Here is an 18016-nt window from a genome sequence, read left to right on the forward strand (position 1 = left end):
TGCAGCCCTAAAAAAAAAAAATAAAGTGGTAGAACAGAAAATAATATGATCCTATATTTGTAAACATAAATAAGAAAATTAGAAATACGTGTTGTGTTTGTAGGAACATTCATAAAATTCTATTGATGGCAAAATCCTAGGGTAAGAATTTATGGAAAACTTTCACTAGCTAAGTTACATATTTTTGTAATTTTGCTTAGTTGTGATTATGTGTGTATAATCAGCAAAAAAAAAAAAAAGAGAAGGAAAAAGCAAAGAGTGAAAACATAAAAATAAATAAAATGAGAGAGAAAATAAGATATTTTAGAGAAAAGACCTCAAACATAAGAAGATATTTTGACATCATTAGGAATGAATGGACAAGTAATTCTTCATGTTACATTAGACTCCAAAAATACTGGTCTTCTGTACTCATCTCTTTCGGGGCATCTGCTTTATTCAGATGACGCAGGAAATACACTTAGGGGTCTCTTCATCCCACAAATCTCATTCTATTATAAATCTACAAAGAGAAGTCTATATTTCACTACCAATGTAATTTTACAACAATAATAAACTAGTAAAACATTGTTTAATGATGCAAAAACTTTTAAAATGAACTTATTTAACATCAGGCAATAAAATTTTACTTCTATTATCCGAGAAGATAAACAGAAAGGACTTCTAGAGCTCATTTAAGTCAAAATCAATTAATGAGTTTTAAACAGGTAAGCACATAGACCCTGGAGACTGCCTGTATTTAATTCCCTGCTCCACGACTTACTACTCAAGTGACCTTTCACCAAAGTGACTTCACTTCTCTGAGCTTCAGTTTCCTCATCTGAAACACCAATATCACAGAGCTTGCAAGGACTAAATGAAATGCTGTATGCAAAGTTAGTACACTTCCTGGCATAAACGCTCACTAAAAGTGGACACGTTACCATCATCAAGTTATCATAACATCACAACACCTGTTAAAGCAGACAACTTAATCAAGATTTGAAGACAAAAGAAAAACACAGGACACATGATTATTTTAAAGAACAGAAAATTACATATATATATTTCTCAATACTCTATACTTAAAACAGACATCTTGGAGTTCCTGTCGTGGTTCAGCAGAAATGAATCTGATGAGCATCCATGAGGATGCAGGTTCGATCCCTGGCCTTGCTCAGTGGGTTAAAGATACGGTGTTGCTATGAGCTGTGGTGTAGGTCGAAGACGAGGCTTGGATCCCATGTTGCTGTGACTGTGGTGTAGGCCAGCAGCTAGAGCTCCAATTCAACCCCTAGCCGGGGAACCTCCACATGCCGCAGATTCAGCCCTAAAAATGCCTGTTTTAGAAAGGTCAGAATAGGCTGATTATAGGGGGGAATACAGCTGAAAATGGCATCTATTATAACTAATTTGTTGAGATATATTGAGCAGCTTGTATATCACTCTATCTTATCTGGCCTCTAGTAGAGAAAGCTATCACGATGATACAGCTGAGTTACCACGCAAAGAAATATAATCATGATGAAGCTGCCATCAAATCTATGCTTCCCAGAGCTGCCTCCAGGACTCCCCCTGGTATCTGGCCCTTAGGCTTCCACCGCACAAATAAAGCTGAGCAGCACCAGTGTGGACATCACAAGTGGCTCATCTGTCTAACAACAATTAGGATATCCTTCCCCCACTGTACTAGCCAACTACAGACTTTTTTTTTAAAGTCAAGTCATAAAACAAACTGATCAAATATCACCATCGAATACATGTGATATACAACGAAATGATTTCTCAATTTGATATTTTATAAAGAACTTAATTACTAGCACTTAGCAGTGAGAAAGGAGATGGTTGTCTCTTCAAAGCATGCCCTCTTAATCTGCTGAAGCTTTATTTAGAACAGTTAGCAGAATGTTTTCTTTCTAACACGTTAGGAGTCTTGAAAGAAGCTCTGACCCCGACAGTATAATTTGGCAGGGAATTGTAGAAATTGAGAGTACTTGGGAAACAAGCATTTGCTGCAAAACATTCCAGGGAAACTAAAAATTTTGAGTTGTTAAAAAGGTAGTGTGGACGTGCTGCTAAAGTTATGAGGCAACTGATTTGCAATCAAACAGGCTTTTAAACTGCTGGATGCTGCTGTTTTAATGAAAATTTGAGAAAATTTAGGAAGAATGGTACAAAAAGACCAAAGCACAAATCAATGCTAATCCCAAATCCCTCTCCTCCTCTACATTTCCCAGCTGCTTGTGCAGTGAGATTGGGGCCAAAAGCCCAGAGTCTGGCCAATGAAACATAAGCAGAAGTAATATAAGCTAATCCCAGGCCTGATCCTTAAAAATATCCCATGAAATCCTCCAGGCCACTCTCCTCCTGCTGCAGTGACCTTAGAGGCTACAATTTTCCAATAATGTAACTATATGTACAAGAAAGATGTTTTACCGTATTAAGCCCCTGAGATGGTGGGCTAGTTTGTACCACAGCCCAGTCTGGCCTATCCTGATCAATGAAGAAACCAAGCACCCAAGAAGGAAAAATGGTAGCCTCTAAGTGACTGTGCAGCATCAGAGCCAACAGCTGGGAAGTCCATTTCAGGAGTAGTTTGTTTCACAGTTAGCAGCAGTCTTCAAACTGAAATATGTGAGGACTTTCCTAAGAAACGAATAAATCATTTTAAATAAATCAATTTCCAGGTCTTCCACTTCCATACATATTTTTTCCTAAAACTGATCAAATAAGGCTCAGGAATAAGCCTTCAAAACAACAAGACTTCTTCCACTAGACAGAGGGGAAGTGTATCCCTCACATTACAGCTCTTACCCTCATCTTAGTTCATGCTGTAAAATTTACTTGGAGAAAAACTTTTAAACAAGAACTTAATACATGCAATGGATTGCCTTTCAAAAGTCATTTCGAAGACCGCTGCTATAGACGGGCATGTGGAAGGGTGGAAAATGGTACCAACCTAGAGACTCTGTAAGTCAATTTATAGTTAAAGGAGTCACGACCAAAAGTAGGAAGCCGGGGATTGGGGGGGCGGGTAGAGTCTTCTTTTGGTGCTCAGGCCTCAGTAATGGGCCAGCCTGAAGGGAACTACTTAGGAGCTAAGTGGGTGAACAGGAAATAATAGCTACAAAGGACTGACTGTGAATGCCCACAAACCCAAGAGGCCCCTGGAACCCCTCGGTGGTGGGGAGGTGGCTCTCCTCCAGGAGAAGACCATGCAAAGGCAAGCCCTCTGTGCAGGTCAGGGAAACAAGAGGCAGAAGAGCATCACTGGCACTTGAGGGGAATTACAATTACCCAGCAAAGGAGAAAATGTGGGGGAGGGGGACAGGTGCTGCAGTGTCAGTGAATGGGATGAGTCTCTTTGACCCAAAAAAGGCGGATCCTACTTTGCGGACCTACTTTAGGGCAAATACTTAACGAGGAGGAACGGAAGGGGAGGGAAGAAAAGGGAAGGGAAGAGAAGAGGAAGGTCGGAAGAAATGTCTGGAGGGATATGTGTGTGAGTAAAAACGTTTCATGACTTGGGTGGTTTTTAACAGCTTCCAAAGGGTAACCGTGACGAGGAGGGAGCCACCTAGAGGGAAGGTGCTGCTTTCTGTGAAGGGCCACAGAACTCCCAGGCAGCTCTCTTCAAGCAACGGAGAAAAAAATGACTCCTTAAGGCTTTTAGGGTTTGCGGGGGATGGAGATGGGAGGAGGAGGAGCGCGTTTCCAAGGACGAAGCCAGGCCTTGCGGTGTCCCAGCCGTGTTGATGGTCTTTAAAACGTTTAATACGTATCATCAACGTGTCCTCCAGAAAGGCAGTATTAATATATACTGGACCAGCAGTGTATGAAAATGGTGACTATGATCTGAATATGATCTCTTGGTGGGTTTTTTTTGGGGGGGGTTGTTTGTTTGTTGCAAATTTAACAGTTAAAAATTTGCATGTTACCGCCATTTTAATTTGCATTTATTTAATCACCTCTGAAATTAATTTTTTCACACTTGCTCTTTATCATATCTTATAAATAACCTATTCTTTTCCTTTTTTTCTTTTTTGGCGGCCCCTCAGCACATGGAGTTCCCAGTCCAGGGATCAGATCTGAGCCACAGCTGCAACCTAAGCCACAGCTGTGGCAACGCCGGATCCTTAACCCACTGTTCTGGGCCAGGGATCAAACTTGCATCCCAGGCTCCTAAGACACTGCCAACCCTGTTGTGCCACAGCAGGAACTCCAAGAATCTATTCTTCTTATTGGCCCATATTTCTACAGGCACATTTATCTTTTTCTTATTGATCTCTATGTATTTTTTGCACAGTAATATTACCCTCTTATGAGTCATAACTAGTAAAAGTAATTTTCCTTATCTGCTGTTCAGTTTTTGGACTTTTTTGGAATTTCACTTTCAGAAATATCATCTCTTTTACTTTCTGCCTTTGCAATTGTCTCGGGGTCCCTTCGGACTATCCATACTTTCAGTGATTTGCTAAAAAGATTCACAGGACTCAGCACATCCTCGTATTCACGACTAAAGGTGTATTACAGCAAAATGATATCTGACCAGATGGGCGAGTGAAAAAGAGTCTGGAAAAATCCATGCAAGGCTTCTTATGTTTTCTATGTCCCATGAGGAGCCACACCAAGCTTCTTTGTTGCTTCCTTCTCCAGCGACAAAAAAAAATTCAGTAACATGTGCAGTGTTTCTGCTCAGGGCGGTCTATTACAGACTCAGAATCTAAGGTTCTCACTGAGGGCTACTCACATAGGTACTCTTGGCTCAGCATGCACCAAAATTCTGGACTCCCAGAAGAGAAGCAGATGCTCCTCGTAAATCATACGGATCGTACAGATCATCTAGGCACCTAATTAATTAAGAAGCAGTCAGGTGCCGAACTTGCAGAAAGGTCCTTCTAAAAATAGCAGCCTGAGGGCTGCTATGTTAACGCTTTCCTGCACAGGTGTCAGGCTTTACCAAGCCCACATTATCCCATTCCAAACCATGTGTAGCTGCTTTTCCCTTCTTTTCTTTTTTTTGTTTTTTTTTTGTTTTCTTTTTAGGTCCACACCTGTGGCACATGGACATTCCCTGGCTAAGGGTTGACTCCCATCTGTAACTGCAGGCCTACACCACAGCCACAGCAACTCCAGATCCGAGCAGCATCTTATACCTACACTGCAGCTTGTGTCAAGGCCAGATCCTTAATCCACTGAGTAAAGCCAGGGATCGAATTGCTCCCTCCCAGGCCCTATGTCGGGTTCTCAACCTACTGAGCCACAACAGGAATTCTGGTTTTCCCTATTAAAAAGCTTTTATTTTACTACTTAAAGATTTAAAGTATGTGAGGTTTAATTATTCTGTTTAAATATTAAGCATTTGCTTCTTAGATAAAAGACTAATATTTTTTCTTGCTTTCTATTTTCCTAAACATTTCAGGTTTTCTAAAAAGGTATGTATTGTTTTTATAATTGGAAAAATACAATGATACAAATTCTACTGACATTAAAATTTTAGGTACTCATTTTAAAATAACAATTTGTGCTATACTTTAATAAAAAATTTTAAAAGGCACAACACTGTAAATCAACTATAATAAAACTTTTTTAATTTAAAAAAATTCTTTTAAAAACTGGGTCTGAGAGGGAGTTCCCATCGTGGCGCAGCAGAAACGAATCCGACTAGGAACCATGAGGTTTCGGGTTCGATCCCTGGCCTTGCTCAGTGGGTTAAGGATCCAGCGTTGCTGTGAGCTGTGGTGTAGGTCGCAGACACGGCTCGGATCTGCCATTGTTGTGGCTCAGACGTAGGCCAGTGGCTGCAGCTCTGATTGGACCCCTGGCCTGGGAACCTCTATGTGCCACAGGTGCAGCCGTTTAAAAAAAAAAAAAAAAGACAAAAACACAAAAATATGTATATATATATATATTGGGTCTGAGAAAAGAATAATCATATCTTAACATTTTTCTTCACATCTAAGTATTCTGTCAGCAATTTTATTATTTTCAATGAAAATTTTTACAAGTGTGAGTAAATGCATTAACACTTGTATTACATGAGTGAATATTAGTCTAAAAGAGGGAGTTCCCATCGTGGCTCAGAGGAAATGAACCTGACCAGCATCCAGGAGGACGCAGGTTTGATCCCTGGCCTCATTCAGTGGATTAAGGATCCAGCATTGCCGAGAGCTGTCGTGCAGGTTGCAGATGTGGCTCAGATCCAGCGTTGCTATAGCTGTGGTGTAGGCTGGCAGCTGTAGCTCCCATTCTGGCCTGGAACCTCCATATGCCACGGGCGCATCCCTAAAAAGACAAATATATATATATACGTCTAAAAGAAAATAAGTAGGTGTAAAACATTTCACCTGTGCTTGACTACCATGTAGACAATGCCTGAAACTGAAAAGGTCAACAGTAGTTTGGCTCTCAGACAAAACCAAGTCGCTCCTAACACCTGCTTTATCGATTAGAACATTACCTAAGTGATGGTTCCGTGGTCTCTGCCGCATCTAGTGCAGGCCTAACCCCATCAGCAAACGAACTAATCCCATCCTAGAGATGCATTTACCTTTCTACTCCTGACAGCCTTGAACATGGAAGAGATAACAGCAGGACCGCTACAAGGAAAACTGAGGTCATCTGCAAGTTTTCAGGAAACATTAAGGTAAAGGTCACACTCCAAGTAGACAGGGGCTCCATATCCACGGGTCCTCCAACGAACAGTGGATCAAAAATACTGGGGGGAATTCCAGAAAATTCCAAAAAGCCAAGCTTAAACATGCGGTACCTCCCACAAATATTTACACAGAAGTTACACTGTATTTACAACTATTTACATATCATTTACATCATATTAGGCACTATAAGTAATAACGAGATGATTTAGGGTATACACAGGATGTGCGTTCTATGGTGTTCTATGTACACCATTTTATAATAGTAAGGGATTTGAGCATCCTCGGATTTGGGTATCCAAGGCAGGGTCCTGGAGCCAAACTCTTGCAGACACAGAAGGATGACCATACAGGAATTTCTATCTATAGACACGGTTGAATACATTCTCCTAATACGTGCTTTACATCAAAAATATACGATTTAATGTCTGTATTTATTCAAAAACACGAGGTTTTTGAAACAGATCAGAGCTGCTATCACTTACATCACGAAATACACCATTTTTGCCACATGTCATATGCCACGGGCATCAAAATGAGACCCGGTTGGTCAGGCCTGCACATACAGGGACTGAAACACAGGGAAGGTCTCCAAAATTATAAATTTCTCAGTTTGTATGGGAGAGCTGCCCAGCAGCCACCTTTTCCTGAGCAAAGCAGAGAAAGCCAGAGTCCCTACCCAAGGTAAGCAAATTCTCCCTGGGTCCCAACCCTTTGGAACGTAAATACATGTCTCCAAATGGAAAGATGAACTTCAATCTCAATCTTAGGAATGCCTCCAAGGCTCTGCGTTTTATACCCTTTGAAAAACAAACATGAAATCCCTGGAAGTCCTCTAACAAGCAGTTCAGTCATCTTTTAACTTCCAAGGTTTGCCCTTTCACCTGGGGTTGTAGTTTCCTTGGGTTAGAAAGCCCTCACCATGCAGAAATATTCACTCCTTGGTAACAAGCAGTAAAACTAATCAAGGTATTTACATTTGCACCATTCATTAACACCCGACACCTGCCTAAAATACTGGCTTTCATCCCTTTCCCCTAGGAATTCCTCAGAGGTCCCCCAGAAGTGACTTTTCAGGGACAGAGTTAAAGTAGGGGTCAGAGTAAGCAGCTCTGGGACCCCAACTCCTGCTCCAAACACAAACCCATCATGAAGGTTCTACCTCCCCAAAAAAACTTTAATCTACTGAAAAAAGAAACACCAAAAAATCTTCGGTAACCCAAACACAGATTCTGAGTCTCAAAGAAACAGGCAAGGCCCCATTTACATTTACAATTTCCTTTGCTTGGTACTCTCACTTGCATTAATGGACAACCTGTAAAACATACCACAGCATTGACCAATTATTTGGGGGGCTCCCCATACAGAAAGTTCCGAGGTTCTTTCTGCCTGTTGATGTCCTCTTGTACAATGCCACCTGAAGACAGCACCTAGCCACTGATAGTACCCTCAGTGAAAGCACTATTCTATTTGAGATCTTGTTTTCTGATGCTGGTCCTCCCTAAAGAGTGAATTCTCTTTTTGTGAGACCACCACCTGTATTACTCACAAAAATAAGTGCCCATTTCTCTCCACCGGACTCAGACTTAGTTCTTGGGGCAACCACCACATTCTCATACCCATCATCCCATCTTCATTACTTCCGGGTAGCCCAACATAAAACTTTCACCCTCCCCCTCATCCCTCTGCCCCTTAACTAACCACCATATAAATAAATGCAAGACAAATATATGCCTGGGGACCTCAGATGCACCAGTTCAGGCAGTCGACTGCAACCCTCAGGTTAACACCGGGGAAGATTCTAGCTACATTTACAAAAGTTAAATGTTAAGGTTATATATCTACTAACGTCTAAACCTAAAATAATATGCTACAGTACCACGGTCCGGAGTTTACATGCTACATGCTTATTTAATCCACTGCATTTTTCAAAAGACAGACGCTGATCGTCAATTCATATTTCTTTCTCCAGGAAAAGAGACAATGGCCTGGGATTCAAGAAGCCTGACTTCCGGCCCCACCTCTGTCTGCTATGCGAATTTTAGCAAGTTACTTCTCGGGGACAACAACGGCTCATCTGGAAAAAGGCAGGTTGCTTATTCTCAGAACTGATCCAAGTGGACTCTGGACGTTTTCATTAATTATTAACAGTATATTCTCTCAATTCTCATTGAATAAAAATGTATTCTCTCAATTCTCACATATACCTGAAAACACAAGGAAGGCACAATGTCAGCACAAACCACCCGTTAAAAATTTTCCACTGTATCTCTTTTCCTCCATTTCTTTTTTCTCTGGCAGCGCCCCCAGTATGCAGAAGTTCCCAGGCCAGGGATCCAACCCACACCTCAGCAGTAACCCAAGCAACAGCAGTAACAAAGCCAGGTCCTTAAACTGTTGAGCCACCAGGGAACTCCAGTCCTCCCTGTTTGTAATGCAAGTTCATGTGTAGAAGACAGCAAGTTACCACCACTGGAAGCGTAAGCCCAATAAAAAGACAACTTACAGTACTTCGCTCCATTCGGCAAATCATTTGCCAGTTATTCAAAAATTAACAAAGGCACTGTTGGTCCTGTCACCCTCATTTTCCCGCGCCCTCCCTTCAAAATGTAGATTGATTGATGACATAAACGGTGGCATTACAGGTGAGAACCACCGACCAACGAGGAGACCCACTCATTCATTCGGGAGACATATGGGTGCCAATTACCAGGAAATTAAGCACCAAAGACAATGCCCAGAAAGGTGAGCTTTTGGCCAGGCCATAAGTATGTAATAAAGTGGATCACCTAGGATCCTCAGGCCTTAATTGCATCACAAAGCCTTAAGGGTGTTATCCTGTGGTTGACTGAATCTACCACTTGTGTCTAAAGGAGAAACTGGATGAAGTGAATTCCCTCCGAACAAACAACTAAAAAACTGTTTATCTCCATTCATCCAGGAGAGAAGCTGAGCAAACATCACATTCTTCAGCTGGCCATGTCACAGAACAAAGGGACAGTGAGGAGTGGCAGCTGCAAAAATGTGGTCAGGCGGAAAAGCACAGGTCCAGGCTACCCAACAGGCCATGATTAAATCAGTTCTGAAGTTCTTAAAGAGTCTGTTTCCTGAAAGCTGATTTCAAAAAGAGTCACAGGTGGACTGTGAGTCCCAAATTGTCAGGGAGTAAAGAAAGTGCTATAAAACTGTAGTAAATCTAAATTCCATCTTCTAAATAAAATTCTGGGACAGGTGTCCAGTACAAAGACCTGTTCTGTTGCGGGGTTCTTTTTGAATACATTAGGGGGTCATTCCTGAACTATCACATTTTTCTAACGTAAAAGCCCGTGAAATGATCCCTATTTTAAGAGCTTTGGCCAAATGTCCGTCCTTTTGAAAATCAGCATCTCTGCTCGCCAACCCCCTCCCTGACCCGCTCGCACTTAACCAGCTCAAGGAAGGAAGTAAAGTCCTAAAGTCTGGCATCTGCGAGCGCAGCCTCACCCCCGTTAAAGACGCAGTCTGCAGTCCTTCTGAAATGCGACTGGGTGTGCATGTCTGAAGTTACTCCAACTTGAGGGACCAGGGGAGAGCCGGGCCGCGCAGGGGCCGGACCCGGGCCGGGACGCTGGGCAGGGGGACCACCGAGCGGCCGCGGCGCGGGGCGCGGGGGAGACACGAAAGGCCAGAGGGCGGGCGGCGGGGCCAGCGGACCCTTCAGGAACGCGCAGGCGCTCTCCCCAGGACGTCGCCGGAGCGGGCAGGCTGCGGCTAGGGTCCCTTTCGCGGCCCGGCCCGAGTCTCGAAGGGTACCTGACTGCGGGCGGCCGGTCCACAGTCCCCTCCCGCCGCCCCGACGGGAGAGCAGGCCTGTTCTCCGCAGAGCCGCGACCCTCGCCCGCGTCGCCAGCATCGCGCGCCGCTCAGAAGGTCTCCGTCCCCGCCGGAGCCCAGGACGCCGCGCGCGCCGCCCGCAGCCACTGGGGGCGCCGGCGGACACCTCAGCCCCGCCCCCGGCCGGGTGGGCGGGGCTGGGCCCGGCGCTCCGGGCGCCCCCCAGGCGCCGGGCAGGCCTCGCGTCAGTCGCAGTCCCAACCAAGGTCCGCGAGACGTCAAAGGCCCTCGCTGGGGCATAATGTCCCGCCCTCCCTTAATCCTTTCTCTTCCTCCGTCCTTCACTTATATCAGCTCAGTGCGATCATCCACTTAGCCACCCGCCCAAGCGGAACGCTTGTGAGGCCGGAACCACTGTGCTGGGTGCTGCTGGCAGACGGAGGACTGTTCTGGTGACGGACCACCAAGTGTCTGCGAAGGGTGGGCCGGACAGTTCCGGCGGCAGAACGCGCCTGCGAGGTCCTGTGTTCGTCGCCGTCTCCGTCTCGTCCGATGCACCGACAGAATTTTCGACCCCCGACTCCTCCTTACCCCGGCCCGGGTGTAGGAGGTTGGGGGAGCGGGAGCGGCTTCCGGGGTACCCCGGGCGGAGGCGGACCGCGGCCGCCGTCCCCGCGGGACGGGTACGGGAGTCCCCACCACACGTCGCCGTACGGGCCCCGGTCTAGGCCCTACGGGAGCGGCCACTCTCCGCGACACGGCGGCAGCTTCCCTGGGGGCCGGTTCGGGTCGCCGTCCCCTGGCGGCCACCCCGGCACCTACTCCAGGTCCCCCGCGGGGTCCCAGCAGCAATTCGGCTACTCCCCGGGGCCGCAGCAGACGCACCCCCAGGTAATACTGGCCAGCGCTTGCCGAGCTCTTGCCGTCTGGCAGGCGTGGTGTCAGAATCCCTTTACGCGGGTTACTCTGCATCCTCTGCGAGGTGAGCCACTCTTGCTAGCCCTTGGTGGTAGGTGCGTCACCTGAGGCTCAGAGAAGTTACGTGTAACTTTCCTTCCTCTAGAAGGCGGCAGAGCTGGGCTCTGTCTCTGGGTCTTCCTGCGTTGTCACGAGTGTCCCGCCTGCCCAGGAGGTTTCCCCAGCGCGGCGCCGTCTCTGGGGCTTTAGGGCGTCTTCCTCCTGCTGGCGCCTTTTTTTTTTCTTTTTCTTTTTGTTTTTCCGCCTTTGTGTTCCAGCTGCACTGGCTTCTGCTCCAAAGTCTTCTCAAGGGAGAGTCGGTGATAGTGGAAGTTTCCCATTGCTCTCGGTGACAGGGATACAGGGAGTACTTGTGGCGTGTCTAGGTTTCTCTGGTAGTTTTCCGGCTTTGCTGAGTGCTAAACTAAACCCACCCCTTTTGAGTCTGGAGCTAAAGAGATGGGAGGGTCCTAGAAATTTTGAAGCTGTAAGGTAAACGTTTTAATTTGCCTCTAGGAAGAAAACAGGGAAATATTGAAGGAAAACTGCAATTGATTTCCTAAAAAACAAGACTTTTTAAAAATTTAATAAAAAAAATAGTTATCACCAATTTAAATTTCCACAAAAGTATTTGAGGTGACAGTGAGCCTTTAAATACTTTTTTTTTTCCCCTTTTTTGGCCACCTGGTGGCTTATGGAGTTCCCAGACCGGGGATCAGTCCCAGGCTGCAGCAACACCGGATCCTTTAACCCACTGTGCCTGTCCTCATATCAAACCTGGGTCCTAGCGCTGCAGAGATGCCGCCAATCCCGTGGCGCCATAGCTGGAACTCCTAAATACTTTTTAAAGACATTTAAAGGAAGCATGGACTTTGCAATTAAACATTTGTATTAAAGATACAACTTTTAACTAGCAATGTGATCCCCACTAGTCTCTGAAGAAAAAGTACCATTTACCTCTTCTAAATGTCTTTTTAACTGGTGATTTTTTTCCTAAAGGGTTCTCCAAGGACATCTACACCATTTGGATCAGGGCGTGGTAGAGAAAAGAGAATGTCTAATGAGTTGGAAAGTTATTTCAAGCCTTCAATGCTTGAAGACCCTTGGGCTGGCCTAGAACCAGTATCTGTAGTGGATATAAGCCAACAATACAGCAGTACTCAAACATTCACAGGCAAAAAAGGAAGATACTTTTGTTAACATTTCTGAAATTCAGCTGGAAGCTTCATGTGTCAGGAACATCTTGGACAAAACTTTTGCTTGTAATTAAGTTGAACCCTAACTTGGTGACTTTGAGTAATTAGTTGTGTCTTCTTTCATCATATCAAGTATTTTTGGTATTAAAGAAGACATATGGTAAGATAATTTGCAATATTTAGCCCTCTGGAAGTGCCTACCACATTTTAGAAGATTGACAGTTTCCAAATACTTAACATTCTTGGTTATATAATGGACATTTGTCTTTTAATGTTTTTCCAATGTTTTAAAATAAAACATTTTGTCTTTTTAGCTAATTGTGCTTTTGTCATATGCTAAAGAAGGATTATTAAAGTAATGCTTTGTAATCATGTGGTTAGAATTTGTAAGTATATATTTTGCATACTACTTTTGAAAATAAAATAGACCATCCTTTGTGCTGTAGACAGTTCTATATTTGTTCATAAGGAAAGGGGGTAAAGAAAGAATAAAGGAAATTTCTATTCATATTATATCCATTGTTTTGCGTGCATATTTTATGTAATGCTTTTGTAAAAATGCAATGAAATTTGAAAGTTACAGAAACACACTGAAGCTTAAATAAAACTATACCCTTTATACTCATTTAACTGGAAGGAGCCAAGGATAGACCTGTTTCTTGCATAGCTAGGTCAAAGAATTCAGTAACTGAATTTCTCTTCTCCACGTCTCTCAGTCTTGTGGAGTCGTTTTCTCTTGAGGCCCAGGAAGGTGCCTACCAGCAGTCTCAAATCACTTCCATTGTGAGAGAACATTTTCCAACTCTGTCAATCCCAGTGAAGACAGATGGGCCATGCTTATATCATGTTTTCTAGTCCTGATCCAGTAACTATGATCAAAATAATGAGGCATAACTAGTTTGAGCATGGACCCAGCCCTATAATAAAGTAGAATCTCATCATCTTCAGCCCCACTAGGCCTACCTGGATTAAAGAAAGGTTTAATCCGTGGAGTTACCACTGTGGCACAGTGGGTTAAGAATCCAGCTGCAGAGGGGTGGGTTCGATCCCCAGCCCCACACAGTGGGATTAAGGATCTGGTGTTACCATAGCTGTGGCTTGAATTCAGTCCCTGGCCTGGGAACTTACAGTGCGGCCATTTAAAAAAAATTTTTCCAGGAGTTCCCGTCATGGCGCAGTGGTTAACGAATCCGACTAGGAACCATGAGGTTGCGGGTTCGGTCCCTGCCCTTGCTCAGTGGATTAAGGATCCGGCGTTGCCGTGAGCTGTGGTGTAGGTTGCAGACACGGCTCGGATCCCGAGTTGCTGTGGCTCTGGCGTAGGCCGGTGGCTACAGCTCCGATTCGACCCCTAGCCTGGGAACCTCCATGTGCCGCGGGAGCGGCCCAAAGAAATGGCAAAAAGACAAAAAAAAAAAAATTTTTTTTTCCAAAGGAAGGAATGCTGTGTACCTATACCTATAGTGATGGGGAGAGAAATATACAGGGATTTTTTTTTTTCTTTTACCCAGCTATTTAAATTAAGTCTTATAACGTTAAGGTTTTTTAGATATTTTGGGTCTCAATATATGATGGGAGTATAGCTAGTTAAAATTTTGTTTAAACAGTCCCAGAAAGAAACCTCTAAAAATGAAATGGCCACACCATCTATTTGAGTCATAACGGTTAATGTTAGGTGAAGCAAAACAAAATAAGAAGGGAAGGATTTTAGATTAATAAAAATTCTATGAGACCCAGAACTACTATGACCAGTTACTAGCTAGCTGAGTTATTTAACTTCTCTGTGCCTCAATTTTCTTGTATGTGAAATGAAGAAGTTAATAGTACCTATGTCGTAAAGGTGTTATGTTTGAGGATTAAATGTGTTTACATGTGTGAAAACTCTTAGGCCACAGCCTGGCACATAGTAAGCACTCTAAGTGGTAGCTTTTACTTTCTCACTCTCCCCTATATCCTCAGCTCTTAGAATGATGCCTGAAAAAATAGTAGGTGCTAAATAAATACCTGGTAAATGGATACAGACATTCTGATTATAACTAAGATACTGCTCTGCCTTTATCTCCTATATATAAAGACGATAATAAGTTTCTCCCAGTATTTTAAAGGGAATGTCCTTATTTTCTAAGATTTATCTTTCTAGTTGATTTGAGGTCATGATGTATGAAGAAAATTAGAGCAAGTGGAATACTTTTGTATACCTTTTATTGAATTTCATAGGTAAGAAATATCTCTAGGAAATGGCATTTGGAAATAATTAATAAGCCATTGCTTAGAGATCATGGATTATTGGCAAAAAATAGGCAGTCAAGAGGCATACATTTTATGCTAATGTATCCATTCATATTTGGAAGACATTCAAACTGTAACTGGTCTAATGACTTAGGGGCATTTTATTTTATTGCTTTATAAATGTAGTGTTAACTAAATGAAAATTTTCTTTTCTGCCAAGTTACCAACATCTACTGCCAGAGGTCTGATCTTTCTGATTTTCTTAAGAGAAACATACTTTTGTCCTCAGGAAATGCATGTTGCTGTATTGCTCTGGTTGGTAGTATATATAAGAGTTTTTTCAACGTTGATACGGATTCGTTTATATGACTAGCCTATTTTTTTTTAAGCTGAGTGGAAGGAATTGATCATTTTTTGGATGAAAATGATTCTTTTTTATTGTTCCAGAATACACATTTTTACCTCCATAGAGAGGCTAAGTAACTTTGTTAGGGAAATTTATAGTTAAGTGTGCATCTTAAATATTCATGTAATTAAAGAATAGAAGTGTAATCTCTGACTTGGTCTTCAAACAAGGGTGTTTATACCTCTGGGAAGTATTTAACTGTAAAGGCAAATAGAGCTTTAAGGGGATCCAGATCCTCAAGTTCAATGTGCACTCTTTGTTAAAGTGATCTGCCTAAAGAACATTTCCATGATCAATGGATTATGCCAGTTCCCTATTTTCTCTTCTGCATTTTCATGATTTCCTTTCTCCCACTTGAAAAAACAAACATATGGCAGGTTGTGTTTTTCAGAAAACGCAAACAATATTTCAGGTCCCTTGTACTACTTCATCAAGATGTAGAGTTATGTCCCTGCCCTTTGAACCTAAGCAGACCTTTCTGACTGCCCAAGGAAGTATGGGGAAGTTAATTATTTTCATTATGGGTGAAGTGTGGGCTTAGAAATGGGTTGTATTGGCCCGTGTGGAGGTACTACTTGGATGTGTTGTCGAATGGGAGGATGGTGGTGACAGCTTTTTGTTTAATGACTTTGCCTTGTCTCCTGACTGTAAAAAAAAAAACAACAACATTTTTCCTGTGGGTGAATCATGTGAAAGTAAAGCAAAGAGCATGAACGCAACACAAAGGGAAAGACATCTTATTTTTAGGCGACAAATGATACAAGTTGCCTGCCTCATCTTCTTAGAATATTCAAGATTGGTATAAAAGCAGTTTAGGTCAATCTGCTGTCAAGCAAACTGTCTTTTCCCTGTTTTCAATGATAACGTGATGACTATGTCTCAAACCTGTCTCGGTAGCATAATTTGCATGATTTCAAGGAGGATATTAAATTTTCTGTGCTTATTTCTGACATATTAACCTTATATATTCAAGTTAAAAGATCATATTTCAGAGGTAAGTCCATGGTTTTTATATTTTCTAGAGCATTTTTCAGATTCTTAGGAAAAACATTTTTATTATCCTTTGCCAGTTCATTATTAAATTCTATAAATCCATATTAATTTTTTCCTAGCTTATCTCATACTCATTGTCTCTGAGCCATTTCCCTGGGGTTTTTTTTATTCCCACTATGTGTTTAGGTTTTAAATTAACAAATATATGTGAAATGTACTGCAAATAAAACACTTGATAGTCACAGGTATAACTTGTATAAACCCTGAACTTATATAGCTTGGACAAGATGAACTAGTTTTTCATCTAATCTAAGACGCTATTATTATACAATTATATATAATCCACTACGTGCCACTTAGTAAAAACACTGCTAGCCAAATTATAATAGGCCATAAGTTATAAGATGCATCCCAACTTCAGGATGTGCATCTTAATTTAAGAAAATATCATAAATAATATTCTTAAAAACAGAACATGTATTTATATATAGATGTAGGTGTAAATGTCTACAAAACATTGACTAGGACAGTGCATTTAACTTCAGAAAACCAGCTTTATTTAAATAGGATTAATTCTTCCTCTCGGATTTTTATATTCTATTCTAGTTCTTTAAAAAGCCTAATTATGGAGTTCCTGTTGTGGCTCAGCAGTAATGAAACTGACTAGCATCCATGAGGACACAGGTTTGATCCGTGGCTTCACTCAGTTGGTTAAGAATCTGCGTTGCTACAAGCTGTGTAGGTGACAGACGCAGCTCGGATCCCACTTTGCTGTGCAGTGGTTTAGGCCAGCAGCTACAGCTCTGATTTGACCCCTAGCCTGGGAACTTCCATATGCCATGGGTGTGACCCTAAAAAAGACCCCCCCCCAAAACCCTAATTTTCGAACATAAAACTTCAGCGTAGAATTATCCTCAGTAAGTATATGCAATTTCCAATTTTATGGGGGTGTTTCCTTCTCAGGGTTGACTTAATTTTAGGCTCCATAAGCAAGATGACTCTCTGAAAAAGCCATAGTCTTTTGGTTAAATTTCCAAGGACTTGAGAAAGGAAATGGCCTGAACAACAAGGTCTTCAATGAGGGTGGTTTTCAGTTCTTTATTTTCAACAAAATTGAAGAAAGCTTAATCAGATTGTCAATTAAAGATCATTAAAAATAACTGATGATCAGTTTATTTTTGGCATACAACTTAAAAAGTATACAAGAGTTAAGTGACATCACTAACAATTGTAATCCCTTTTTATTTATATGTAAAAATTAATTCTCAGGATTTATATCTTTAAAAACAATACAATTAATATCTCATTATAGTAGTTAGCAATATTTGTGTTGTTTTTATGGCTTGAATAGAAATGATAACCCAAATAACAGTCTTCAGCACTTTGAGGCTTAGAGTCATTGAAAATGGATGCAACACTAAACCCATTCTGAAAGAAATTCTTAAAGGTCTACTCTAAATAGGAAAGAAGTAAGATGTAGGATGGAGGAAATCACAGTTGTAAAGTAACCACTTAAGCCAGTATACAGATCTAAAAGGAAAAAAAAAATCTGTGAAGCCACCATAAACACAAGAAACAGCAAAAGGATAAACATGGAAATGTAAAAGGACATCAAAGTCATAAAATGTGGGGAAGGCGAATAAGAAAATGTAGACTTTTTTAAAAGAATGTGTTTCAGCCAATATAACTACCAGGCTAAAGCAAGCAGATATAGGAAGGGGTTAATGTACTTGAGAAACAGGGCAACCACAAATCAAAATGAAACATTCAGGAAAACTAAAAAGACA

At 42.2% G+C, this 18016-nt stretch overlaps 2 protein-coding genes across 2 annotated transcripts in view; one reads left to right on the forward strand and one right to left on the reverse strand.

Annotated features, from left to right (window-relative positions):
* Positions 1 to 10606, reverse strand: part of SUGCT (succinyl-CoA:glutarate-CoA transferase) — a 650574-nt gene extending 639968 nt beyond the window's left edge. The window contains exon 1 of the mRNA XM_047763177.1: positions 10428 to 10606. Within this exon, the coding sequence (XP_047619133.1) occupies positions 10428 to 10527 (100 nt within the window). The 5' untranslated portion in view covers positions 10528 to 10606. The remainder of the gene's footprint in view (positions 1 to 10427) is intronic.
* A 55-nt stretch (positions 10607 to 10661) lies between these two features.
* Positions 10662 to 13114, forward strand: MPLKIP (M-phase specific PLK1 interacting protein). The gene is made up of 2 exons (XM_047763178.1): positions 10662 to 11339; positions 12405 to 13114. Exons 1-2 carry the CDS (start codon positions 11001 to 11003, stop codon positions 12603 to 12605), a joined length of 540 nt encoding a protein of 179 aa, XP_047619134.1. The 5' UTR covers positions 10662 to 11000; the 3' UTR covers positions 12606 to 13114.
* Positions 13115 to 18016: the final 4902 nt, after the last annotated feature.

This window comes from Phacochoerus africanus, chromosome 16 (genome assembly GCF_016906955.1).
Source record: "Phacochoerus africanus isolate WHEZ1 chromosome 16, ROS_Pafr_v1, whole genome shotgun sequence".
Classification (NCBI taxonomy): Eukaryota; Metazoa; Chordata; class Mammalia; order Artiodactyla; family Suidae; genus Phacochoerus; species Phacochoerus africanus.

Bases quoted from the DNA above. Each gene is read 5' to 3' on its own strand.
- MPLKIP (XM_047763178.1), top strand. From the start codon at position 11,001: ATGCACCGACAGAATTTTCGACCCCCGACTCCTCCTTACCCCGGCCCG. The intron at 11,340-12,404 runs GTAATACTGGCC...TTTTTCCTAAAG, and splicing joins CGCAGCAGACGCACCCCCAG to GGTTCTCCAAGGACATCTAC.